The following is a 26581-nucleotide window of genomic DNA, read 5'->3' as shown; positions in this document are numbered from 1 at the left end:
TACGTCCACTTGGCTCTCAATTAATTTACATGTCACATTTGGTTATATGTCCAGCACTCCTAATAGCTTGCTGTTTTCAAACTTGTAACGTCTCACATTTTTCTACTCCAACATTCTGGCAGTTTATTAAGAGTTGCTGGCAACATATTAGCCTTTTTTTTGGCAGTATATGTCACTGTAGACTAGATTTGAGGCTTTGGATGTATATTATTGTGGCATGTTATATCTCAACGCCATGAAGCTAAACTGTCAGAGCGTTACTTTCAAAAATGCTAATGGTGCTCAGAGCAGTAGATAACTATAGCAATGCGCAGTCTGTACAAATCTGATACGCACCATGGGGAAAGGAATTATCTGCTTCAGCTTCTATTTTATTTATGACAAAGTAATCCACTGTCTAAACATTCAAACATCACTGCTACAGCAGTGGTGTCCCTTATGGGGTAGAGTTCAGCAGTGTATGAAAAACCAAACTGCCTTTTCTGGCATCGGTATATTCAGGTGTGCTGGTTTGATTGGGTGCTTAGCTCCAGGCCTCTTCATCAGAAACAACAAGAGGGAGATTAATCAGGTGCAGGTGCTCCTCATTTTGCTCTCTGTGCCTCCCAGGAAATACTCAATCAATGCTTTGTTTGCCATAAATAATCTAGATGTATGCTGTACCAGGAAAAATGAATTCCCAGTGCACTTAAAGTATGACATGTACTGTATGGCATTTAACGGCAATAAATTTTATGATTAATAACAGATAAACCCAGACCTTGCCCACGCTGCTCCATTCATAAGTTATTGGGATACACTCAGGAAAAATAGCTTACACGTTAGTGGCAGCTAATGGGGATCCAAATAAAACAATGCTAAAGAGACTTCTGCCCCTCATGCTTTGTCTTTGTCTTCTCGCCAGGTAGAAGATGTGAACGACAATGCTCCCCTCACCTCCGATCCAATCTACCACCCAGTCATTATGGAGAACTCTCCAAAGGATGTGTCAGTCATCCATATCCAGGCGCAGGACCCTGACCTCACTGCCACGCCCAGTCGTCTCAGTTATCGCATCACTGCTGGCAACCCGCAAAATTTTTTCTCTATCAACCCCAAAACAGGTGAGACTTACAAACCGACAAAACTATTTTAAATAATTGCGTTTCCTGTGTAGTATTACAGACAAATGGCATAACATAATTTTTAACATCTAATAATTAAACCAGTCTTTTGTGTTTACATGTTTACATGCCTGCAATGATTTTCTTTCATCATGCACTTCCTACTTCACTTATTCAATGAAAGGCTTTGGTTCCCACACAACAAATTCAAGAGATGTCTATGCCCACGCAGTCAAACATTTATGACACAGATGAGGTGGCCAGACAATCATCACTGCGCTCTTACCTGAACATTGCTTTCAGTCTCCTTTATGACTACAAGCTGTTTGCAGTCTACTTGAGGAAATTAGTGCAGTTAGTGTTTGAATAAGCCAGTGTGGGGGCGAATACCTTGTGATCATAAAAGAGTTTACATTAGTAAAAGTAAAGTTAAATTTCTTTCCATTTCTGTTTTTTGAATGAGGGCCAAAAAGTTTAGGTTTATGCATTCTGTGATATTTAGTTACATGAATAAGAACATAAGAAAATGTCTTAATGGAAAATCAAAGCTAAAGTTGGCACTAAGTTTAAGGAGCATTAGCTTCGGGTTTTATTCACAAAGACCTACCAAATCACTATAAGCCCCCACTGTTACATATGGGATCAAGACGGGGTCTGAATCAAGAGTCAACAGTGTAAGGTTAGGAAAAATCTGTTCCTACTGCCTGTGCTTGTATCTGTGGGAAAATGCTGCGTGACAAAAGCATGAGAGTTGCAATTTACATAATGTCCTTGATCCACACACCAATTTTAATTTCACGTGAACCGGCAAAAATACCTTTCTGTGAATGGAACTGAAGTGGGCAGTAAAGTTTCCTTTCTGATCCAATGTATTAGTCTGTCAGTGGTTCCCTGTTTGTCGAGTTTGATTGGGGATCGGAACTTGTGAGCATATTTGTAAAAAGGGCACTAGTTTGTGCTCCTGCACTGTCAGACTCACAGTGAAAAACCATTGTTAAAATACATATATGCTGCAGAATGAGAGACATTCTTGAACCAGTAACAATTTCGTTGTGTTAATGTGAGTGTCAATGTAGCCTTGGACCTGTAGCATTATGTCTTTGTAAATTTACATCTTAGATAGTTTTCATTTTTACTACAAATTAGCTTTTTACACCATTTTTTTTTTTTTTAGATTTATAGAAATCAGGGTTTCACCTTTCTGACACAGCATTGGGTTATTTCCCAAAATTTTCCAGCTTTTTATCAAAGCTCAGATATTCACATCATATCTTTTTTCAGGACTTTTGTGTAACCTCACTGATAATTTGTACAAATACGTAGTTTAAATATTCTTATATTTACACAACCACATCTTTTCTGTACATTTGAAAATCTTTCTTTTTATTTTTCAATTTCTGATTTACTGCCAAAATGCCCAGATTTGTAAGTCCAATGAATGATCACTGCACCAGTGCAGGAAACAGACATCGTTAAAGCAAATACATTCACATGTGTTTTAGTTTTGGCTGCCAAATTTGAAGTTTTGAAAGGTCCCAATGCATTCAGATTACAAGATTCCCGTGAAGCTCCCATACATAAAGTAATTATTAAAGAGGTGATATGTTTTATTCAAATCCTGTGGGGAAAAAAAGCTTTGCTGTCTCTGCTCTAGATCAAATTTTGAGTGTTTCAATGAACAACAAAAGGCCAATGCGTACATTTTAGATAACACAGGAACATGTATACTGATAAGAGAAATGCCGGTGGCTTGATGGCCTGTATGTAATGCACAGGATGTCAGTTCTTAAGCTCATGGTACAATTGATTCCCCATTGATGTTATGCTTCATGTTCATATTGTTTGTAAAGAAAAGGGGATATTTGAATTTCTCGCCCTCTGTGCCTCTCTGAATATCCTTTTGTGTGTGTTGTATCATCATGGATAAATTATTGTGAAATGTAAATGTAACATGATGTAGGGAAGCACATTTAGCTGAAACATGGTATAAGGGCTAAAATTGCTTCAAGCGCAGACATACTGATCATCAAACACCTATTAATATGTAAACTGTACCCAACACATCCTCACACTTCTCACTTCTGAAGAGGCAGGCTATACATCTCCAAGCTATAATAATGAGTTCCTGTCTCTTCTGGTGCATCCATCAGCTGTAAGTGTTATTAATGTCATCTCAAAATCGTATTAAGTTGATTTGTTATTTACCCGATTAGAACACACATCCACCAGATCCAACAGCTGTATGTATGATTAATGCAAGTCTGTGTGTAAGAGAAAAAGAGAGACTTTGCACGGCAATTCAATCAAATAATTAATTGGTTACACCAGTTTATTAGAGAGGGCAGCTCTGTTTTAATGAGTCAGTGAAGATGATGCCACCTCACACAGTTTGAAGCACAAATGACTGTGTGTATCTTCATGTGTTCACATATCTCACACATAATGTACAAAATCACTTTGTGTGTATGAGTGTGTGTGTGTGTGTGTGTTGTGGGTTTGTGTTGTGTGCGCCACAGGGGAGAGTTTTTAGCCATCTGAGCCCTTCTGCCTGTCTCTGTCAAAGACCCACAGTATTATGTTATCTGTTACACATTAATTCTGTACAAGGGAACTCTTATTGGCGACTGTCTTGTTCCCACTGTGATTAATGAACCATCAGTGCAATACTGACCAATTAGTTTGTAATGTTTTATGCAGTCTTTTCTCTCAGAAACCCTGCTTAGGATTGGCTTCCACCAGCTTATAAAAACCCAATAAATAACAAATGAAAATTATGGATTTTTGTAGACATGCTGTATTCTGAAGTTTGAGAAACTCACAACTACAAGGTATGAATTTTAAAACATCATTAACATAATTTTAACAATAATGGGGTTGACTGTGCTGGTGTAATATTTTTGGTAATGAGTCATGCTTGAGTGAGAGAATATGAATCATTCTTCACTGTTTACCTAGTCAAAAACTTTCCACGTACCACACTGGTTTCATTGGATAGATGAATAAACAAAGCACAGGTGATGGATTTGCTTTCATCAAGCAGCTGCCAGCCACACTGTGACCTGAACTGTTGAAAAACCCCTTCAAGTTTAAAATTGTTTTCCAAAACTGTGTTTCGGGTGGTTCAAAGTAATACATTTTTCAAGTTCACTCTGGAAGTGTCAGTTTGATGGTTTGAGGTACTGCAACAATTCTCAAAATATGTTGAAGCACAACTTTGAATGAGTGCGAAGTGCATAAATGTGCTTTGACAGCTTACAGTGCTGTCTGTTTATCTCTGAGTGTGTGAGTGAAGTCTAACTTTTTTTGGGGGGGGGCGTGAAAACAGAATATGTAAGTGTTGACACAGGGTGTTGGGTGCTGTTCTTTTACTGAAAGCATGCATGTTTTCAGAGTGCCAACATGGATTTCTTGTGGATATGTTTTTTTTTTTTTTTTTACAAATCTCTAGTGGATTAGATTGATTTTGTTGCAGTAGTATAAATTGCATTATGTGTTTGAGCCAAAGTTAGTCATCAGCAATGACTAAAACTTGGAGTCTGATTTCAAAATGATAAGTTTATATTTTCAATGTTGCTACAGTTATAAAATGTATTCCTCATGCTGTACATGGCTAAGAAATAATGTTAGAGACAGTATTCAATAAAGAGGAGGAAATGTTTCAAACCAGCCACTGGGCTATTTCATGAATTTGCGTGTGGGTGGGAATTTTTAAATTATTTTTCTGATGTCCAATTAAAATAAAGAGATTGCCCAACTGCAGATGGGCTGTGAGCTGTAGATCATTGATTTTTATCAGAGTTGTTACTCTCACTGTGTTCTGCTGAACAAGCCCCACCTCCCTGCTCTAGTCTCTCTCCTGCAGCTTGTGACCACTGCTCTAGATTTACTCCTAATTTGCTTAATTGAAGTTAGCCTGCGTAGCAAGCTCAAGGTGACACCGTGATGTGCGCAAGCAGTGTGACAGTGTGTGCACCATAGTTGTAGTCTATTTGTTGAGTGTTGACTGCGCACATATTTTACGCTTTTAAAATCATTGTACTTGCCTGCAAAGCTTCATTACACTGAAACAAACACATTATCACCATTCAGATGCAGCAGTGTAATCATTCCTTATAGGAATCCACACAAATAGGTGCATGTACATGTTTGCTTTTATTTGCATTGCATGCGTGTAGTTGCTCTGTGGTTATGTGTAATGTGAACATATTGCTACAACAGACAGATTTCCTTTTTCTCAACTAAAACACGATGATGTTTTAATGGTTCCACCAGTGCTTTGTGTTACAATAAAATACATCCAGACTGAGGCAAATGTGCCCATTCCACTGTGTTTTCACTGTGCATCACTGTGGATGCTGAATCGTATACAATGACTGTGATTAACAACAATAATATCTTCTGGAGAAGAAAAGTTTGCTCACAATATTATAAAACCGTCGTATACTGGGAATGAATATCATCTTATGGATCAGTGGCTGCATTTTATTGTTTCTCTGCTAGCCAGCGACAAGGGGAGCTTTTCATCTGTTTAACTCACAACAATTTACTGACTAAACCTAGCAATTGTTAAACACAATCTCTGTGTTTGTCTGTGTTTGCGTAAGTGAGTGGGGGCGTTGGGGTTGGGGTGGTAGCGGGGGCTTTTTTTGTTTTTTTACAGTAACAGTGAGCTCCTAAGCAAATGACAAAGTAACAAAAATAGTGATTTAAAAAGAGAGAACAAGGAATGCAAGGAAAAAACGAGCTGTTGCTTTGTGTGATCTCCAGGGCAGCCATCATATGAATAATGTGGTTTGATTAAAGCTATTATCAGTAGCCTCGCTCTACTCCCTCTGTCCTGATGGCACGCTGGCCAAGTGAATGACCCTCAACTATACTGTGGCATAGGAACATGTGCCAAATTCCATCACCTCTCAGAGCTGAAGGCTATCCATTATGCACATGTGATTGTGCAGTTATCAAAGTGGTGTTACTGTAACACTAGTAATCAAGAGACACAAATTATAATAGCAGATAATTGTGTAAATCTGTTCTCATGTTATCTGTTTCGATCTTTTGCAATGTTTAGGGCTGATCACCACAACTGCGAGGAAACTGGACAGAGAACAACAGGCAGAGCACTTGTTAGAGGTAAACCTTGTTACAGTAAAACCTTAACAGTTTTTAAAAAAAAAAAATATTCTAATTTATCTGGTCCTGCCACCTGCCCACTATTAACAGAAACAGGCTGGAGGACAACTCTGGCAGGCCCTCGAGGCTCCATAAACTGTGATGAATGGTTGTAGTTTTGGGACCCAGGTTTAGGATTTTCTAAATGTAATCATTCATCATCGGTTATCTTCTGTAGTCAGGATGAGAACAGGGAGAAGAGGAGCTGGTCTGCCCAGCATTTGATAAGCACAGACACTGGGCATACAGATAGCTCACTGATTACCATTTTTGTTGCTCGCGCTGCTGCGCATGCAGATGAACCCGATAATCAGAGATTCTTGACTTTAGAGACATGAGTAAACTTCTCCTTCCCCAGACTTTTCCTACACTTATTAAATGCTGTTGAATCTACATGCACTCTGCCCCTTTACGAAATTGAATGAAACAACAAGAGTTGACCCACAGTATAGCAGCTTGGTGTCTTGTTTCTGTTTAGTCAACTGACTTGTCTCAGCTCAATAACTCTTTGTGCTGCATTGTTCAGCTCCAGCATGTCCTAAGACCCCATCGTATGACAAAAAACTACAGCTTAAAAGTTGTGAATGGACTTTTGAATCAAACAGAAGACATCTATAAGGGAAAGAGTTCTGTCCGGTCTCGTCCTGACGTTTCAATGGGGATGCCAGTCCACACAAGCCACCCCCAGCTCCAGCTGTCTGTAATTAATAATCTAATGAGCAGTCAGGCTGGCAGCAGTGGCGTTCACCCTGATCTGATCCAATTGATCAATTGATCAGACCTCTGCCTCTGCCTCCAGGGGATCAATAATAAAGAGAGATTTCCCGTGAGCTCAGCCCCACGTTGCCCTGTGCTCCACAGTGACAGGGGAGTTTTAACATGTTAATAAATATATGCTTTCACGAGTAAAATCTGCAACATATGACAAAGACAATGATGTATTTCTATAACTACATGAAATGTGTTTTTTGTGTGTTTGTGTATGTGTGCATGTGTCTATAAGAGAGAGAGAGCTCATACACGTGTGTGTGTTTTCCTCAGGTTACAGTTATAGACAGCCCAGTGACCACCCGCCAGTCTACAGTGTGGGTCATAGTTCACATTGAGGATGAGAACGACAACCCACCCACCTTCCCGGAAGTCACCTACCGCATCAGCTTGCCAGAGCGAGACCGCAACAAACGCGGTGAACCAGTCTACAGAGTTTTCGCATATGACCGAGATCTGGGAGCCAATGGCAACATCACCTACAGTATTGTTAATGGTAATGATGATGAAAAGTTCAGTATTGACCCCAGGACTGCTATGGTGTCATCAAAGAAGATGGTGACCGCAGGAAGCTATGATGTCCTCACTGTGAGTTTTATGGACTTGTTTATATGATGTCATCTCATTGTGCTCATTTCTATGGTTTGTTTTTAAGCTTAGAATTGATACTCTGGCATGAAATTGCCCTTTTGTTTCCCCCCACCCAGTGTTTGTCCCAAATACAGGTGCACCAGGTACTTCACACTAAAAGTTTATTAATTGTGCTCCAGGCCATTTACAGTACACATGCTCTGCAGACACTTGATTTTTCTTAAGGATCTGATTCACTGATTAGCTAATTATGCTCCTATGCCCTTGGAGTTTTTTTCCTTTTGCTTGTGCTCAGTTTGAGTGCCCATATTTGTTGAAGCTGACTTCTCCAGTGACGTACATGAAAAACACACTAATCTTCTCCCCTTCATCTGTGTATGGGTAAAGCTGTTCTCTCCGTAAATAATGTGTTTGACTCACGGCTTCGGGTTTTCTGTGCGCACCACTTCTATCCTAATATTTTACAATTAGGGCTCATATATAGTTCTGTAGGATGCTACAACACTTAAGTTGATTTATTTTAGTTAATTATATTCTTATTTTGTGTGCAAAACGCAGAGCAGGCTCTCTGAAGTCTGGCAGATACAATCACCTGATTAGACTCCTATTGATCAAATTTTGAGGTTAACTCTATTTTCTATGGATGGGACATTGTCACCGGGTTGTATACCTTTCGGCATAAGTCACATCAGTATAAGTTTGACAATTTTCTGTATGTAAACCAGAACTCTAATATATTCTTGATGTGTGCATGCTATAAATACATACAAACGTCCACCAGCTCAAGAGTAGTGGTAAATCCATCCGAAATCATGACAAAGTAGACTTTAAGGACTGTATGTGCAGATGACCATAATGACAGCCATAGGAGAAGCTAACATTTGTAGTAGTAGGTTGATTCTAATTTCTCTAGCTTTCTGCCATTCCCTGACATCTACTATCATAGCAATACATCTGTGTCTGGCTGTCATGTAACACCTGCCGCCCCTCTTCCTGCCCCCTGAGCTGCTGCACCGATGCACACACAATTGTTGTGCTGTCTTGCTTGACAATTTTTGCATCTTTTTGATGGAACAGATTGGCCAGAAACATAATGTGTAGAACCCCTTTGTAATCTAATATCACCAAGGTTTATCACTGCTTCAGTATGTTACTTAAATTCCCACGAGTCATTAGCTTGAGTATATGTTGATCTAAATATCTGACTTCTCCGTATTGTTCCTTGTTCTAGATAAAAGCAGAAGACAGCGGTGATCCGCCACTATGGTCAACTGTCAGGCTTCACATAGAGTGGATTCGCAAGCCTGTCCCCTCCCCTTTGCCCCTACAGTTCACGCAGAGATACTACAATTTCTCCATAGCTGAGACAGCTGCTGTTGCTCAGCCAGTGGGAGTAGTCGCTGTCAGCCAGTTGACAACACCTGTGTGGTTCACCATCATTGGTAAGAAAGATAACCCGTGACATTTAAATACTTGCTTTCAAATTAATTGAAATGCATTTATTAAAAAAAAAGTCTTAATCCTGTCTCATATTTGAATTATTCTTAAAGCTGAAATTAAACTCAATTTTGTACATATTTAAAAAAGATTGAATCCAGAAGCCTTTTAATTTGTTAACACTGAGTGAAGAGATGTTCAGTTTGCCTCAAATTGACTCTTGTGGAATGAATAAAACATTTTGTTTTAATTAAATGGATGTATCAGTATGATAATGTGTCAGAGTTTTCATGGGTTGGACCTGTGCCGCATAAGCCAATACCGAAACACTTAAAGCAATGCATTTGACACCATCAAATAGTTCTGCATTGGCCGATTCACATAGCAGGCTGTATGGCAGACGTCCACAGAAACTTTGCTGTGATTTGGACATATTAATGTGGTTTTCTTTTACTTCCCAGTTCTGTTACTTGAATTAAATATCTCTGATAATCTAAATTATCGTATATAAAAAAAAAAAAACCCTACTGAAATATTAGACACACTAATACACATCCATTCATAACATTTTATGGTTTATTATATTAGGCCAAAAGCAGGTTTGCAAACAAAGGCCAATAAAAGAAGAATAATTAAAACACTTATTACAAACTTAGCTCCCTTCTTTAGATCATGATATGAAATATAAATATTGTTTTTTAGTCACTTCAAAGATACAGAAAATGTAAATGTGGTAGGTTTTGTGTTCTCCTCCTACTGTTGAGTAATTGTGCAAGAGAGGTTCATTAATTTTTCATTTTCTCACATAAAGTGAAAACATAAAATTATTATCTATTCTCCAAACTTCAAGAACTGGTCTAAAATATCATCCATGAATGAATCACTTTTCTCAGACTGCTCTGAAGTATTCTGAAGAATTGTCAGCTTACATTACTTAATAGCCTGAATGGATGTGAAAAATGTCGAGGCAAACTTTGCTGAGTGCTTTGTTTACCGTAGATGATACACACGTTTGATGTTAAGTATACTCCTGACTCCCTAAATATTAATAATCTATTTCTTGTGCTCTTTCTCTCTGTTCAGGTGGACGACTCGCCAGAGAGATGTTTTACATTCCACATAACGCTTGTGGAAAAAACTGCTCGCTTGACACAGGTCTGGTCAAAACTTATTTTGCCACACATTTTTTTCCTCAAATGCCTAACATATGGTGAAATTTAGAACATTGGCTATATCCTACTGTAGCAGGACCACGTTTGGCCAAAGGCACTATTGATAGATCTGAGTTTGAAACAGGATCCTCACACAGTTGCACACCAATAGCACTGGTGTGTTATCGCTTCCCAGGCAGGGCAGGTTTATGTCATTAGTTACAATGCTGTTATTTTAGAAAGAAAATGGGGAAGTGATTTGACTCAGTCAGTTTCTGATTGTAGCTTTCCTACATCAAGGAGAGTTCTTTAGATCAAAGTGTATTTTTAACAATACCTGACTAGGTTTAGAAGTTAAAGGCAGTGATAATACTAAGATGAATTTCATGATCTTTTTGCAGTTGTAATAAGTGACTATAATGGTTATGTCTATAATAATAACAATGTACAGTGTAACAGTGCACTGCTCATAGTGATGGATCTATACAGAATTATTAACTTAATCTGCAGTTCCTCTTTGTTTGATGGAGCTTCACAGGGAGCTCCAGCTAACTGTCTACCTGTCTGACCTTCAGCTGTTTCAGTTGCTACTCTCTTTTTGCCATTTTTTTTTTGCCTGCAAATGGCTGAATTTAGCAAAACACATAAGCTCTGAAAACTCACTATACTGTAAATTACCTGTTCAGGTCCAATTGGAAGACATTGTTTGGGACTGGGTGGTTATTATCGTTAAATAATTAGCAACTAAATATAAAGATTTTGCCCTGAGGAGTGGGTAGGGTTTTCAACCAGAACCATATACATATATATTTGTGTATATATGTGTATGGTTCCGTATATACCATATAGTTTTAGCCCAAAACAAACCATATTTTCAAAATTAAATATTTTATATACATTTTTTAACAGTAGGGAAAACAAACACTACTCCTTGTCAGTGATGTTGACGTTCAGGTACAGCATGAGCAGTGGATCGACCCTCTTCAAACTCTCACAATTGACCAATCTAACTAGTGTTAGCAATCAAAGGTAACAACTAATATTTAAGTTACAAGTCAAGCCTGTCCCTTGTCTTCCTGACAGTCAGGGATGTTAATTCTCACACTAATATTTTGTTGGCTTATCCAATGTCATAACATTCATTTCTTTCCAGAGCTGCGTTCATCTTTCACCAAACTCTTGTACTGATGATCCGAAAAGATTCGAATTGTGGTTAACGCAATTTCTGGTGTTAAAGCAATCTCCATGGTTGTGTTCTTTACTTGATGTAGGCCAATAATTTGACACGTCATTGCCAGCTGAGGCAAACTGGAGTAATTATGCACTTGTAGGCCTGGTGCTTTGCTTAGTTAAATCGAGGTGGTGACTTTGTTTTTGGCCAGCCAGTGTAAAATATTTTTCCTGTTCCAATAAGTGTCAGTACTGATGCTGATCTGAGTATATTTTAAATATTTCAAAGATTTGAAATAATAAAACAAATCATCCAGCCCTCTCAGAAGCACCTCTGACAGACTGGGCAGTAAAGAATAGGGGATACTTAGTTTCATTCAGAGAATGCAGATTGTAAGTTCTGTTATTCCTAATGCTGCTGACTGTTCCCTTGTAGTAGAATATTGACCAAGCCCTCCTCCCAAAAAAAAAAAAAAAAAAAAAGGGGTTGGGGGGGGGGGAGAAACCCCTGTGGTTTGCTCCGACTCAACACGCATCAATGGCTCTGTGAAAAATGCCCAATCAGTATTCATATGCTGAGGAGAGCTGAAGCTCCCAGATATCTCGAGAGAGATGGTGGATGAGATGAAGGATGGGGGTGAATACCTAACATCTATCAGTCCTCTTCCTCACTTTAATCAAACATTAAGTCTCTAAACTGTACACTCACCGCCCGTGGAAAAGACCCCGCTGCAGGTTTTTGATCTCTGAGATGGGTTGTGTTTTGGAGTGATAAGACAGATGTTTGTGTGGCTGTTAACAGCTCTCAGGCTGCCAAGTGGGCTCGGTGCTACATTGCATTGCATTTCAGTTCATTTTGTTTCACAGACCCTCCAGCTCCAGACGCAGGCAGCTGGCCAAAACAATTACACAGTAATAACTTAGAGCACCTGAGTTGAGCACGCAAAGTGAATACGAAATGATCAAACTCTGTGTGAGCTTTGTGTGTGTGTGTGTGTGATTCCAGGAAGCTTTGACATGCAGTTTGACCTTCAAGTGGGGGTGGGGACCCTAGTTGTGGCCAAACCCCTGGATGCAGAGGTGCAGTCTATCTACAATATGACTGTACAGGTGACAGATGGGACCAACTTTGCCACAGCACAGGTACACACACTATTAATTTGCTATGCACAAGCACTCACTGTTACACTACAGATCCACATCAAATTAAATTATTGTTACCTGTCCCTAGGGGAGCTGTTAGCTCTCAGCTTTCCTCCTTTTTTATTCTTGCACTCCCTTTTCCTGAAATTATCTCTTGCTGACTATGAAATGTGCTTTTTGTTGCTTCGTCTTTGACATTCCCTGTGCTCCTGATGTCTTGTCTGGCCTACTAGCTGCGCCTTGTAATGGAAATCCTTCATATCAGCTGATTAATGCAATTAGCCTGGGCATGTAAAAGTCAAGCTTTGTGTAAATACAAAAATTGCCTAAATTCCTCTCAGACATCACCCTGCTCAGCTTAGAAAATCAACACAAATATATTTGTTTCAATAAATCCAGCTTTCAGATGGAACATTCAGGGGGGACCACTGCCCTACAGCTTTATCAAGTATTATCGGTCACCAAAGCTACGTCTACAGAGGGGCTCTTATAAATTCAGCATAATTTAGTGACCATCATTCTGCTCCGTACCTCACTAACTTTTTAAATGATCCTTCTGTCTATTTGACCCACAGGTGTTCATCCGAATCCAAGACAGCAATGACAACCCACCAGTCTTCTCACAACCAGCCTTTGATGTCAGTGTCTCAGAGGACGTACCAGTTGACACGGAGTTACTGCGGGTTAAAGCATCAGACATGGACGAGCGCGCCCGTTTGAGCTTCTCCATCTATGGCAGCGTGGATCCAGCCAGTATGCGACTGTTCAGGGTAAATCCTGGTACAGGAGTTGTCTATACTGCAGACGGGCTGGACTATGAGGCCAGAACACAGCACATCCTCACTATCATGGTGAGATGGGGACACTAACCAAATTCTCTATGTGCTTGAGAACCTGAACTTGTGTGTATGTCTCTGTGCTCTTCCAAATTATGCTTCTGTTGGCAGCTCTGCCTGCTTTACTTACTTTAAGTTACTTTCTTTTATGTATTGCCTCCTACAACAGTTTCAATATCCATCTCTCAATTTGTCTGATGCTGTTCCAGGTAAAGGATCAGGAATTTCCGTTCAACCGTGACCTGGCCCGTATCCTGGTGGCAGTTGAGGACTCCAATGATAACATCCCCTACTTTACCAGCACCATATATGATGCCGTGGCTTATGAGTCTTCTCCTGTGGGCACTTCTGTGGTGCAAGTGACGGCATTAGACAAAGACAATGGGATTAATGGGCAACTTACATACAGTATGGAAGCAGGTATTTCAGCAAGTTTTTGTTTTCTTCAAATTTTTTATGCTTTGTCATAATTGAAATTGAAAGTCCTATTTTTCATATTTACCAGTAGTCATTTTTTGTAACCTTTCTGCTACTTGCAGGCAACACAGATGGTGTGTTTGGCATTGATAATGCCACAGGCCTTATCTTCATTGCCAGGGACCTGGACCTAACCTGTGTGGGATTTTACGCTCTCACTGTGCGTGTCACAGACAGTGGATTTCCTCCCTTAATGGCCACAGCTTCTGCTCGGATCTCCATGATACTCTCTGACTTCTCCAAACCCCAATTTTCTCAGGAGTATCAGGCCGAGGTAAAAAGTCAGATGGCTGGTTGAAAGAAACTGTGTGTAGGAGAGAAGAATGGAAAGCATGAAGTAGGATTTAAGATGTTATTGAAGGATGTATGGTAAATGTGTAGAGAGATGTATAGAAGGTAAATACATTATCGTTCATGAAATTGAGCTCGTAATTCAAGTACAAACAATGGTATTTCCAATGTGTGTTTATTTACAGGTAATGGAAAACAGCACCATTGGAACACATGTGACCACCGTCAGCGCCATCAGCCGATCAGCACTTATTTACGATATTATCCGGGGCAATGAGGAGCACTGCTTCTTTATTAATCATCACACTGGTGTAATCACGACACGGAAACTACTTGACTTTGAGGTTTGTTAATGTGTCTGCATAGCCTTCCTTTACCCCATCTTTTACATATGGGAACATTTTTTAAAAGCACTTTTCCTCTGTGGATTTCTTTATTTTGGCAGCGAACAACATCCTACTTTCTGATGGTCCATGCTTTGAGCATGGCTGGATTGGAGGCCAGCACCACCATCAACATTCAGGTGGGAGATGTGAATGATAACACGCCCATCTTCCAGCAAATCAGGTATCAGCTGATTCTCAGAAGAGTTGACCTTTGGTAGTGACCTGCTTCTGTGCTGTTTGTTGAGCATGTTGAGTACTGACAACATGCCATTTTCTGGAGTGATTCCTGGCGCACTATCCTCTTTTTAACCTTAACAGGTATGTGGGCACAATCAGTGAGGCTGCTCCAATCAACAGTGTGGTGCTGAGTGAGGACGGTAACCCTTTAGTTATCCAGGCCACTGATGGGGACCGCAACCACAACGCCTTGTTAGTGTTCCAGATCATAGATGAAACTCCTCGCATGTTTTTCAGTGTGGACTCAGGGACTGGATCAATTCGGTAGGTGCACATCAATGACATCACTGCTGATAAAGACTGGTTTACCTGTTTATAGATACAGTTTCGTATTTGAATATTTTTTTTTTTTTAATTTTAGAACCATTGCCACACTGGACTTTGAGACCTTCTCGGAGTTTCTCTTCCGGGTTCATGTAAGAGATAGTGGTCAGCCTCCCAGGAGCGCTGACAGCCCAGCAGAGGTGTTTATAAAAGTGAGTGACTGACACTATTAATGACCTTAATTCCACGTTGATTGTGACATTATTTTCACTTTAACGAGAACCTCTGTCTTTTCTTTTAAGGTGATCAACATCAATGACTCACCTCCAAAGTTTTCACAGGACACTTACGAGACAGTCCTTCTCCTGCCAACCTTTGTGGGCGTTGAGGTCCTAAAGGTTGAGGCTTTTGACCCTGATATGACCTCTAATCTCACGCTAAATCATGGGAACTCCTTCACCTCGCAGTTGGTTTACTCTCTAGTGGACAACAATGTGGAGTTGTTCTCTGTGGACTGCTACACTGGAGTTGTGACTGTCATCAATCAGAACCTCAATAAAGACCGCTATCGCTTTAATGTCAAGGTAACTCACAGGCCACAAGTGACCATGACACATGATTAGGATTGCAGTTGGCTAAGAGTACCCTACATGTTTTTATGGGGTGGTCACAGGACAAGGTCAGCTGTAGAACTGTCATAACCTCCAGAGGCTTATTTATTGGTTCTGGATAACATTGATTTAGATATTTCTGCTGGTTGACACAGTGTATTCTGCTCAGGTCCGGGCTGCTTTTGTTGTTTATGCTACACCAGAAAAGGGCAACGTATGCAAAATTTTTTTGAATATAAATAATAAAAGCCAGGATTGAGCCTATTGTGTCATATAAAGTACGAAGCTGCAAGAAAAAAAAGATGTGATATCTTTTTCTGCATTAATTGCTCAGAATATTTAAATTAATCATCATCTATGTAACAGGTAAAGATAAACAGAATACACATAATACACACAAAGACAACTGTAATCTTTTGTTTCACATATTCCTTCAGTAAAAAACCCCAATATTATTCTGTAGTAGACTTCTTTTCAATGCTTAGGTTCATTGTCCGGCTAAATCTCGCAACTCCTACTGAGCAGCAGCTGGCAGACAGCCACCCTGACATTATTCAGTATGATAACTCCATAAAATTGGAAATTAATTTTCACCTCAACGATGGCAAACTGTCCAGGCCCAGAGCAGCAAATCAGCCCAAAATCGTGATGTTCCCTCTGTGGTAGTTCACCTTGGGATGGTGTGCCCTTTTTACATCATATGTAGTGCTGCATGTACTTCCCACACAACTCACCCATAGTTTCATCTGCCTCATCTGTCATAGTGCTCATCAGAGGATGAGAGCAGTGGGATCCTCATGATGTCTATGGCAGGACACCACTGTCCATGCAGCCATGATTGGCATCAACTTAGTTTGACTGGGCACACACTTCTAGAAAGAGCAACCACAGACCATTTATACGCAGTTAGTATAACTGTAAGCTTATAGAGACCAATCAAAAATCTTTGAGATAATTATTATTTTATTTTCATCTTTATGCAATTCCACAATACCTTATCATAAATCTGTGAAGAATAGTTCACTTCAGAAGAGCGTTCTTGTGAATAACAAACTCAAAATGTTGTCATAGTAGCTCTAACCTTCAGCTCTACTAATGTTGCATGGATTGGACTCCAGTATTGCCAATTGCAATTGCTGACTCAACATACACACAACTGCTGATGGTTAGGTTTTGTTGATATCATTCACACAGGTTCACTTTCTTTTCACAACCTACAGCATAAAGTTAATGTTAAATGAAGTATTTAATACAAATAAGAAGGACTCATTGTGTTATTAGTTGAAATTGAAAATGTTTTTTCACAATTGCAAACTACACAAGGATCTGACAGTATTTTAAAACACATTTATACATTGCCGATTATTGCAAAGGGTTTACTTAAATTTCTTCCTGTTGTATGTAAAGAACACTTTTGTCTGTTATACCGAGGACCAAATAATGCACTTTTACCTTTCTGTTTGTTCTGGAGGTATGGGATGGACATTTCTCCAGCATTACATCAGTCACGGTGCTTGTGCGAGAAGCTGTCGACAGTGGCCTGCTCTTCACCTTGCCCTTCTACTCCGCCTCCATCCCCGAGAACATACCCAATGTCACTTTAGTGGCTGTTGTCAACACAGTTGGCCACCAGCTCAACGAGCCACTGAAGTACACTCTTCTAAACCCTGGTGGACGCTTCACTATTAGGCCGAGCTGTGGAGTGGTGCTAAACACTGGTGTGCCTTTTGACCGAGAGGAGAAGGAGCGTTACGAGCTGGTGGTGGAGGTCAACAGAGAAGATGAGATTCTGAGGGTGGCCAGGGTGATTGTACAAGTGCAGGTGGGTGTGGATGTGTGTAAGTGTGTGTGTGTCTGTGTGTGTCATGTTTTTATTATCATTGTTTATGTAAGAAGCTGGGAGTAACTGGAAGTGCTTCTTAGTCCTAGTGTTTGCCTTCTCAAAATACATTTCTAAAATCTGCTTATGCCATTTTATGGTTTTTGTATGTCTGACTGATGTTTGTTTCCTGTCGAGATCTAAGGCTCCTTGGATCCCAGCTCTGCCATGCAGCCGTTTTTTGTTGTTGTTTTTGGTCCTTTGTTTTTATTGGAAACGATATTATAGAGAAGGAGAGCGCTCCTATGAACATGGCTTTTTGGTTCTACATATTGTGTGACAAACAGTGACTTCAATTAATGATTGTAAATAGTAGATATACTTATGCTAGAAGCTAAATTAAAATATGTCTAATCTTTTAATTAAAAAAAGAGTTTAGTAAGGGGATACAGTATGTTATCATAATGTGTGTGGCAGGTACAGTAATTCTGGCTTTGCCTGTTCTGTGTACTGTTCATACCAATGATTTACCGAACATAATGACCTCATTAACTTGTCTTAAAAAAAGCTGTCTTCTCCCCAGGTGGAGGATGTGAATGACAATGCTCCAGAGTTTGTGGACCTCCCCTACTATGCTGCAGTGCACGTGGAAGCAGAGCCAGGGTCAACTGTTTTTACCGTCTCAGCCACGGACAGAGACTATGGTCTGAATGGAGAGGTGACTTACAGCCTCAAGGAGCAGCACAGGAACATTCAGGTGACATCTGAATCTTTAAATAAGGTTTTCTTAATTTTATGTGGGAGTCTGTACATTTAACATGTCAAATGATTGTGTTTTTTCTTTTATGATCCTTTCTTTACAAACTAGTGTTTACATATTTACATACAGATGAATCCCGTGACAGGGGAGGTGACCTTAAAGAGAGCATTTGACTCAGACTTATCAAACGCAGAGTATAAGGTGGTCCTTGTGGCAACTGACGGTGGCTTCCCCCCTCTGTCCAGCGAAGTGGAGTTACCTATTACTGTAGTAAATAAAGCCATGCCGGTGTTTGACAAGCCATTCTATGGTGTCACTGTGAGAGAGGATGTGCCCATCTCCACTTCTTTCCTGTGTATTAATGCTACCAGTCCTGAAGGCCAGAGCATCATCTTCACCATCTCTGATGGAGACTTTTCCCTCCAGTTTGATATTGGCTTTGACACAGGAATCATCAGTGTGATTTACCCACTTGACTATGAAACCATGCAGTACTACAGGTTAACGGTGAAGGCTACAGATACATTGACTGGGGCAAAGTCTGAGGTTGACGTGGACATCGTCGTGCTGGATGTGAATGATAATCCACCGTTGTTCCAGAACACTTCATACTCTGCTGTGCTTCCTGAGAACTCAATGATTGGAACGGCCGTTTTGCAGGTGTGTGTCTTTTATTGTTGACTTTGTCCGGAGTGTAACTTTGCTAAATGAGATTGTTTATACTGTTGTGGATGAATATTACATGCCAAATCACATATTTATGAGATGATAGTGTGATATTTCCCTGGACATGTCCCAATGGATGTTATTGACCTTTAACAAATAATAAACCATTTGTTGGTGCACCGAGGAACATGTTTGCACAAGACAGTTCTTTAGCCTGTCAGCAAAATAGGCTACTGGTCACATTTTACTGTATTATTAATCATATCAATTAATCAATTAATATTATTATCCAAATATATATATATGTGTGTGTTTGTGTGTATAACAATTTTATTTTGTTGTTGCACAAAAAACAGCTGATCAAGAACCAGTCTATCGTAAATACGACAATTTTCAAATCATTGGTAACCTAACGATAGTTGGATGTAAAATCCAGTTCTGTGGTTTTTAAATAGTATTGTGTCTGAAGAAAACAATGTGCTGGATGAGGTTTATGCTGTGTGTGAATGTGTCCTCATTATATCTCAGTGAAAAGCAGAACTTTATTTACTTTTTTCATTTGGACTCACTATTGGTAGTGTAGTTGTAGAAAATAACAGGACAATCAAATCAGACCTTATCTTCAATAATACACAAGGAAGAACAAAGTATAATCTTACTTCCCCTGTAGGTGTTTGCCCAGGACCAAGACACAGAGAAGAATGCTGCAGTGAGCTACCAGATCTTATCTGACATCTACAACAGCACTGACTACTTCCACATTGACAGTAAGAGTGGGCTGATATTCACGGCACGCCTGCTTGACTATGAGCTCATCCAGCGCTACAACTTCATTGTCAGAGCATCAGATAGTGGAGACCCTGCCCTCAGCAGTGATGTTAGTGTCACTGTGATTGTTACTGACACAAACGACAACCCACCTAATTTTAGCCAAGCGCTGTACGAGGCCTATGTCAGTGAGCTGGCTCCCCGAGGTCACTTTGTTACTTGTGTTCAGGCATCAGATGCTGACATCTGTGATGCTCATAGACTGAGGTAAGAAAAAAAGGTGTTGCTTTGGTTTTGTTTATTTATTTATTTAGTTTTTGCTGTGATGTTTTGTGCCAAGAGATTAATTTTGTATGTTGAATCAAGGTACTTATTTGTCTAAGCGCCACATTTGGTTATGTTTAAAATGTACGGTTCACTAGAAAATGTAGGAGTTGTAACTCCCTCTGAGCAAAACAACATTATACTACATAATTAATATTGTTCACTTTTTTTATTGCCCTCAGGTACAGTATTCTTTCAGGGAATGAGCGGATGACCTTTGTGATGGAGCCAGATACAGGGGTGCTCAGTCTGTCTAACAAGAAGAGACAAGGCATGAAACACTCATACCAACTCAATGTGTCTGTGTCAGATGGAGTCTTCACCAACACTGCTCAGGTGTGGCAACATCTCGACACTTACATTTTAGTTCTGGCAGCTCATTTGCTCTTTTCTAGCGTTTGCAGTGTTTATAGTCAGCAAGCTGAGAGACCTCTTCAAGTAGCTTTAAGTTTATTATTACTCACAGCTCCTCAGTATGACTGCAGTTTTTTAACTGCTGCCCTGCAGTTGGAGGTTAATGTGTGTTTAGGTCAGATTTACTATGAGGACGGGCAGACAGCTGGACAAACATCTGTCTCTTGGTGTTAATTACGAGTGGCACGTGTGGAATTATTTATACTACATCTCTAATAGTTTACGTAGATTTTTATGGCATTAACATGTCACCAAATTCAGTCAATTCAGAATTAGTCACCAACTGGTTAAATGTCTGATGTTCTTACTTCTGGTCTCAGACAAATCACCTAGTGATGACTACTGTGATGGCACAAACAAATGTAACTTGGGATGGCAATAAAAACAGTAACATTTATTCACAGGTGATTGTTTATGTGCTGGGAGCTAACCTGTACAGCCCAGTGTTCAGCCAGAGGTTCTACTTGGCCGAAGTGCCAGAAAATGCTTCCCCGGGGTCGAAGGTCATTCAGGTAAGCTTACTTTCTCACTGTTCATATGCACAGTTTCCTTACAAGAATCAATCTGCATTTTACTTTTCCGTTAACTTCCTTTTATTTTTAGGTTCGAGCAACAGATGAGGACTCCGGGTTGTTTGGTCAGATCACCTATTCTTTCATCAATGATCTGGGGAAAACTCAGTTTACCATTGATGCAGATGGAGTCATATCCACTCTTCAGAAGTTAGACAGAGAAAGTCCTCTTAACAAGGACATAGTGCTGACTGTTGTGGCCCTGGATGGTGGAGGTATAATTTTGGGCACAGACCACACTGACTAAAAAAATGATTTAATGCCAAAAGACATCTTTAAACCAGATTACATAACTGAAAAATACAACAAATCTGACCGATTTAAAATTATTGCATTACTGCTTGTTTATGGTAAATATAATGTAGGTTTTTGGTTTAAAATGATGAATTCTATTTTGTAAGATCATTCATGTTACGCAGACATGATCAGCATTACATCTTATCCCGAATGGCATGCAATGGATGTACTGTATGTGTATAACAAGATGTTTTTTCTGTAATTAAATTATATACCGTACATTTGGCATATCTATTCTTTTACAATATGTTGTGTTACTTGTCCAGGACGTGCATCGTTTTGCACAGTGCGAGTGGTTCTTGCAGATGAGAATGACAACGCCCCTCGATTCAGAGCAGTGGAGTATCGCATGAGCATTAAAGCAAATGTTGCCAAAGGTTCTCTGGTCACACAGATCCAGGCTACGGACCCTGATGCAGGGTCAAATGGGAGGATAACCTACTCCCTTTACAGTGAGGCGCGCCTATCACTGGTTGATGTGCTCGAGGTTAGTACATTTTGCTTTGCAACTTTACGCTTTAACAAAGCTGGATACATTTTCTCAGTTTCTTCAAGAAATGTATGGTAAAGTCTAACCGGACTCAAACCTCAACAGAATTGATGTTGATTACCGTGATTTTTCAATGGAAACACCTCCCTATTTCTGTGGATTAACAGCCACCTGCCCACTGTAGATTATACATTTTCAACTGACGAAATCAAAATGTTACATAAAAGCTGACGCTTTAAAATATATTATTTTTCAAGAGTGAAACAATTAAATAAACATGAAATAACTAAATAAGTGAAATGACTCAAAACTGTTGTGTGAAGGATTAATATAGTATGAATAAAGGAAACCCAATACTAGTTTATAAATATACTGTATATACCAAGTGTAAATACAAAGTGGAAGCTAGTCTGTTTATTAATAAATAATAGACGGGCATGCAAAGTCATTTAAGTTTAATTTTAACCAGTCCAGCCAGAGCCCATTAGGAGGAAACAGGAGGCCAGAGCTGTAAGAACCAGATACAGCTGCATTCAGGCTTGATTGAGTCATTGATATAAAGGTTTTTTCCTTTAATGTAGGTTAAATCACATTGTCCTTTTGCTGTTGCCCAGGTGGAGCCAGACAGTGGTTGGATGATGACTAAAAGCACTGTTGACCACCTCCAGGGGACTGTCCTGTCCTTCTTTGTCAAGGCCACCGACTGCGGGTCTCCGGCTAAACACTCTCTGGTGTCAGCCTTCATCCACGTCGTCCCCCCTGATGCATTTGTTCCCTCCTTCAGCCAGCCTCAGTACTCCTTCACCATCCCTGAGGACACAGCAGTAGGAACAGCCCTAGGATCTGTGTACATGGGCTCCGGACAGACCGGGTTCTTCACTGCAGTTGGAGGAGAGACGATCGACAGCAACCAAAGAGGGACCTTCCTGATAGACAGGGAGACGGGTTTGATCCGTCTGGTTAAACCGTTAGACTATGAGCAGGTCACCAGCTTTCGCTTCAAGGTTGCAGCAACAACAAGAAGAGACCTGATTGAGTCTGTCTCCACCGTAGACCTGGAAGTTAAGGTTGGTAATACAGTCAAATGGAGCCTGTTATAGTTTTTCTATCTTTGGGATTTGAATTAAATGGGATTTATTTGCTGGATTATTCTTTGAAGTTCAGAATTCAGAAAATTAGGCAAAAAGAGGATTATAATTAAGACTTTTATTGAGCTCAGTCAGATGTAATTTACAGATCCTAGATGTGAATGACAACAAGCCAGTGTTTGAGACAAACACCTATGTAGCGACAGTAATGGAGGGGATGCCAGTAGGGACAAGAGTGATCCAAGTCCGTGCCCTTGATCCAGACTGGGGATCCAATGGACAGGTGTGTGACAGCCAAGTGTCTCTGCATAGTGATTTAATTCCAAATGTTGTATATGTTTCAAAAGCTATGTTTTGTTTTGTTTTTTTTTTATTATAGGTAACCTACAGCCTCGGGCCTCTGCTCAACTACAACTTGGATTTGACAATTGATGCGGGCTCCTTCAGTGGTCCTATCACTACTAGTTCTGTCTTTGCCATTGACAGTAAAACAGGCTGGATCACCACAGTGAGCCAGATGGACCACGAGGCCTGCTCCAGCTACAGTTTTGAAGTAGTGGCTTCAGATCTGGGGGAGTTACAGTGTCTCTCCTCCACCACAGTTGTAACTATCACTGTGTCAGATGTTAACGACAATCCCCCACAGTTTGAGCGGGAGCTCTACCGGGGTGCGGTAAAAGAGAGTGATCCCCTTGGTGAGGTGGTAGCTGTTCTGAAGACCAGAGATCAAGACAGCACAGATCAAAACCGCCTAGTCAGCTTTTACATCACTGGTGAGGAAATGATAAGAACACCTACATAATTTTATTCAACACATTCCATGCTGTAATAATTTTCAATTCAATTTGGAGACTTAGCACTAACTTTGTGTGGTCACTCCTTTTTTTATGGCAGTAATAAAAAACACTGCGAGGCTTCTCCAGCTTAACTCCCACTTTGACCCTGATCTAGATAATTTCTTTTCACATAACACTGTCTGATAATGGCTTAGGATGGCGTATTTTGGGTTTGTGTTCTGGCATTTAAAATACTGATTGGCCTGATGGAAGCGCTGTAATAAAAGGTCAGGTTTTTAAACTTTGAAAGGGCATTGTTGCTATGCCACAAGGCCGGTTTACAGTGTGATGATAGATGCTTATTGATTAGAACAAAGGCTACTATCATCATTTGTATGTGGGTGCAAGTGGGCAGAGAGCTAATGCTTATTCATTTTAAATAAAGTTGGCTTGGCTTGGCATTTTGTGAATTCATAAGACTTCCAGTTTGTTCACAAGTCTATTAAAATACATGAGCATTTTAATCTTCATCCTTTTGATTTTCAGGGGGAAACCCACGGGGCGTGTTTGGCCTGGCCCTTGCCCAGGGAGAGTGGAAGGTTTACGTGAGTGGTCTACTGGACCGTGAGCAGCAGGACTGGTATCTGCTCAACATCACAGCCAGCGATGGCCTACATGTCGCTCGCACTGCCGTGGAAGTTACAGTGATAGATGCCAACGACAATAGTCCCATCTGCAACCAGGTCAGGAATAGAATGATATGGAAATGGAATAAATGAATGCAATGAAATCAAAAGAAAACAAACTACAGAATCTCTTTATACCAGGTGACAATCTTAAGTATCCTGCAGTGCTGATCAAGAATTAGATAAGGGCACTAAGACAAACTTTTCCTTGGATAAGTGTTAGGGTGGCTTAGCACAGGAAATTACTGCATTAAATAATGTTAAAATTTGCATATTTATTACTTGGTGAGAAAAGCTAAATCTGGGACTGCGGTAGTAGGATATGTTTGGGTAAAGTAGAGTAGTGAAACGGTGTACCAACGTACACTTTTAGAGTTAATGTTAATTAATTCTGTATTTCAGGGGTGTTTAATGTAGTGAATAATATGAAAATATCAGATGATAAATGTGCTCTATAAGTTATAGAATTTACACAAAACACATGGCATGAATAAATAATACAGCCAGTCATCTTTTGATCATTGTTCTTCCAACCTTTCAATATAAAGACATTCACAATTATAATCAATCCTGTGCCAAAAGCGGATCTATATCATTTGTGGATGGATGGATGTCATGATTATAACGAAAAGACAATTTAATAGGATAGAATTTAGTATTAAGAGAAAATCCCTTTTCATTTAGTTGATTTCTGCAATTTCAATTGCAATTTCAAATCTCCAATCACAAATGCTTTAATGAGTTAAGAAACTTTCATTATCCCTCTAAGCCTCACTAATTCTCTTTTAAATCGATGCTCCCTGTCTCCCTGTTCTTCTCTTAAATTCTTTTTGTTCTCAAGCCAGTCAGGGTTTTATAAATACAAAGCACTTACTCTGGCAAGACAAGGTAGCATCTTCACATTTCTCAAAAGACATTTCTTTGTTGACTTTTTAAATATTATTTAAAAAGGTAGTAGTGCTCTAATGTGGCTCTAATAATAAAATGAACAATATCATTTTGACTGGAAATACTGGCAGTGGTGGCAACAATCGATTGTAGAACAGGTATATTACTATAGGTGTATTACTACAATGTTTGCTGCTAGCCACAGTATTAGTGATTCTAGTGCAGGACAATACTGTAAGCACATCGGGAGGCCACATCGGAACGTGTTCCACACGTTGATTTGGCATGAGGTTTTATGCCTGACGCCCTTCCTGCTGCAACCCTCACATTTTTGGGACAGACACCATGGGGGCCCTTTTAGCTGATTCCAATCCACGGCCTTCTGCATCCCAATCCAATGCTCTAACACTGATCCACCAGGCCCCCAGCAGCAGTATTGCATCATATATATAAACTTCCTAGTTTAAACCTATATTATCAGCAGTCACAGTGGTTATGTTGTTTTAAGACCATTATTGACTAATTGATAATTTTTTCTATACCCTCTTGGGGAATAAAATGGCAGAAATTAGTGAAAACAATTCCTAAAGCTCAGTGTGACATTTTAAAGTTGGTGCATCAGAGCAAAAGCAGCAGGGGGTAGAAGCTTCCCACTGCACTGCTTTGAGTTTAATGATTTTCACTTTTGACCCCAGTGACTGGCAGGAGTGGTCCAGGGTCAGAAAAGGGCACTAAACTGTGTTGCACTCATTTCATCAGCAGGGATAATGGATACAGCAACAGTTTAATGTGTGTGTGTGTATTTTGACAGGCGGTCTATAGTGCCTCTTTTGCTGAGGACATTCCCATTAACAAGGGCATTTTGACAGTGGGTGCAACAGATGCTGACTCAGGCTCCAGTGCTGAGATTCAGTATTCACTGTTTGGCATCGGGGTTGAAGATTTCTACATGGATGCAAACACTGGTATAACACAAATATAATTTTTCAATAAGTTTATTTCCGATCCAAGAAGTGCAATATACCACAGATGCAACATTCTTTCTACACCTTTTTGTACCTCTCCATTTGTGTCATAAGGTGAGCTGCGAACGGCTACAGCCATGGACCGAGAAATAACACCCAGTTACAAACTCATTGCTCAGGCAACCGATGGCGGAGGTCTGTTCTGCCGGTCTGACATTTCTCTCAAAGTGCTCGATGTGAATGACAATGCACCCTCGTTCTCCTCCTCTCATTATCTGGCTAGTGTCTATGAGAATGCCACCCCAAAGGCTCTGATTACCCGACTGCAAGCCACAGACTCTGATGAAGGTAAGCTGGTGTGATATCTTAGATGTCCAACACTTTAAAGCTGATAATGACCTCAGTTTCCTACAAGCACTGAATGGATGTTTGTT

General features: G+C 40.0%; 1 protein-coding gene across 1 annotated transcript in view; it reads left to right on the top strand.

The window, feature by feature from the left end:
• LOC137108145 (protocadherin Fat 3) overlaps positions 1–26581 on the top strand; it is a 62150-nt gene that overhangs the window by 9191 nt on the left and 26378 nt on the right. Inside the window, exons 5-32 of the mRNA XM_067492483.1 lie at positions 905–1103; positions 6172–6233; positions 7314–7628; positions 8863–9073; positions 10152–10223; positions 12396–12532; positions 13108–13383; positions 13578–13788; positions 13908–14119; positions 14322–14480; positions 14582–14703; positions 14841–15023; positions 15121–15235; positions 15326–15607; positions 17106–17456; positions 18037–18210; positions 18343–18873; positions 19550–19914; positions 20154–20307; positions 20790–20897; positions 20989–21172; positions 21521–21741; positions 22359–22811; positions 22981–23115; positions 23212–23605; positions 24155–24351; positions 25994–26147; positions 26262–26495. Coding sequence (XP_067348584.1) covers positions 905–1103; positions 6172–6233; positions 7314–7628; positions 8863–9073; positions 10152–10223; positions 12396–12532; positions 13108–13383; positions 13578–13788; positions 13908–14119; positions 14322–14480; positions 14582–14703; positions 14841–15023; positions 15121–15235; positions 15326–15607; positions 17106–17456; positions 18037–18210; positions 18343–18873; positions 19550–19914; positions 20154–20307; positions 20790–20897; positions 20989–21172; positions 21521–21741; positions 22359–22811; positions 22981–23115; positions 23212–23605; positions 24155–24351; positions 25994–26147; positions 26262–26495 — 6211 coding nt within the window. The remainder of the gene's footprint in view (positions 1–904; positions 1104–6171; positions 6234–7313; positions 7629–8862; positions 9074–10151; positions 10224–12395; positions 12533–13107; positions 13384–13577; positions 13789–13907; positions 14120–14321; positions 14481–14581; positions 14704–14840; positions 15024–15120; positions 15236–15325; positions 15608–17105; positions 17457–18036; positions 18211–18342; positions 18874–19549; positions 19915–20153; positions 20308–20789; positions 20898–20988; positions 21173–21520; positions 21742–22358; positions 22812–22980; positions 23116–23211; positions 23606–24154; positions 24352–25993; positions 26148–26261; positions 26496–26581) is intronic.

The sequence above is a fragment of the Channa argus genome, chromosome 22, assembly GCF_033026475.1.
Source record: "Channa argus isolate prfri chromosome 22, Channa argus male v1.0, whole genome shotgun sequence".
In the NCBI taxonomy this organism is placed as follows: domain Eukaryota; kingdom Metazoa; phylum Chordata; class Actinopteri; order Anabantiformes; family Channidae; genus Channa; species Channa argus.
The sequence above is the reverse complement of the archived record's forward strand: the minus strand, read 5'-3'. Positions and strand labels throughout refer to the sequence as shown.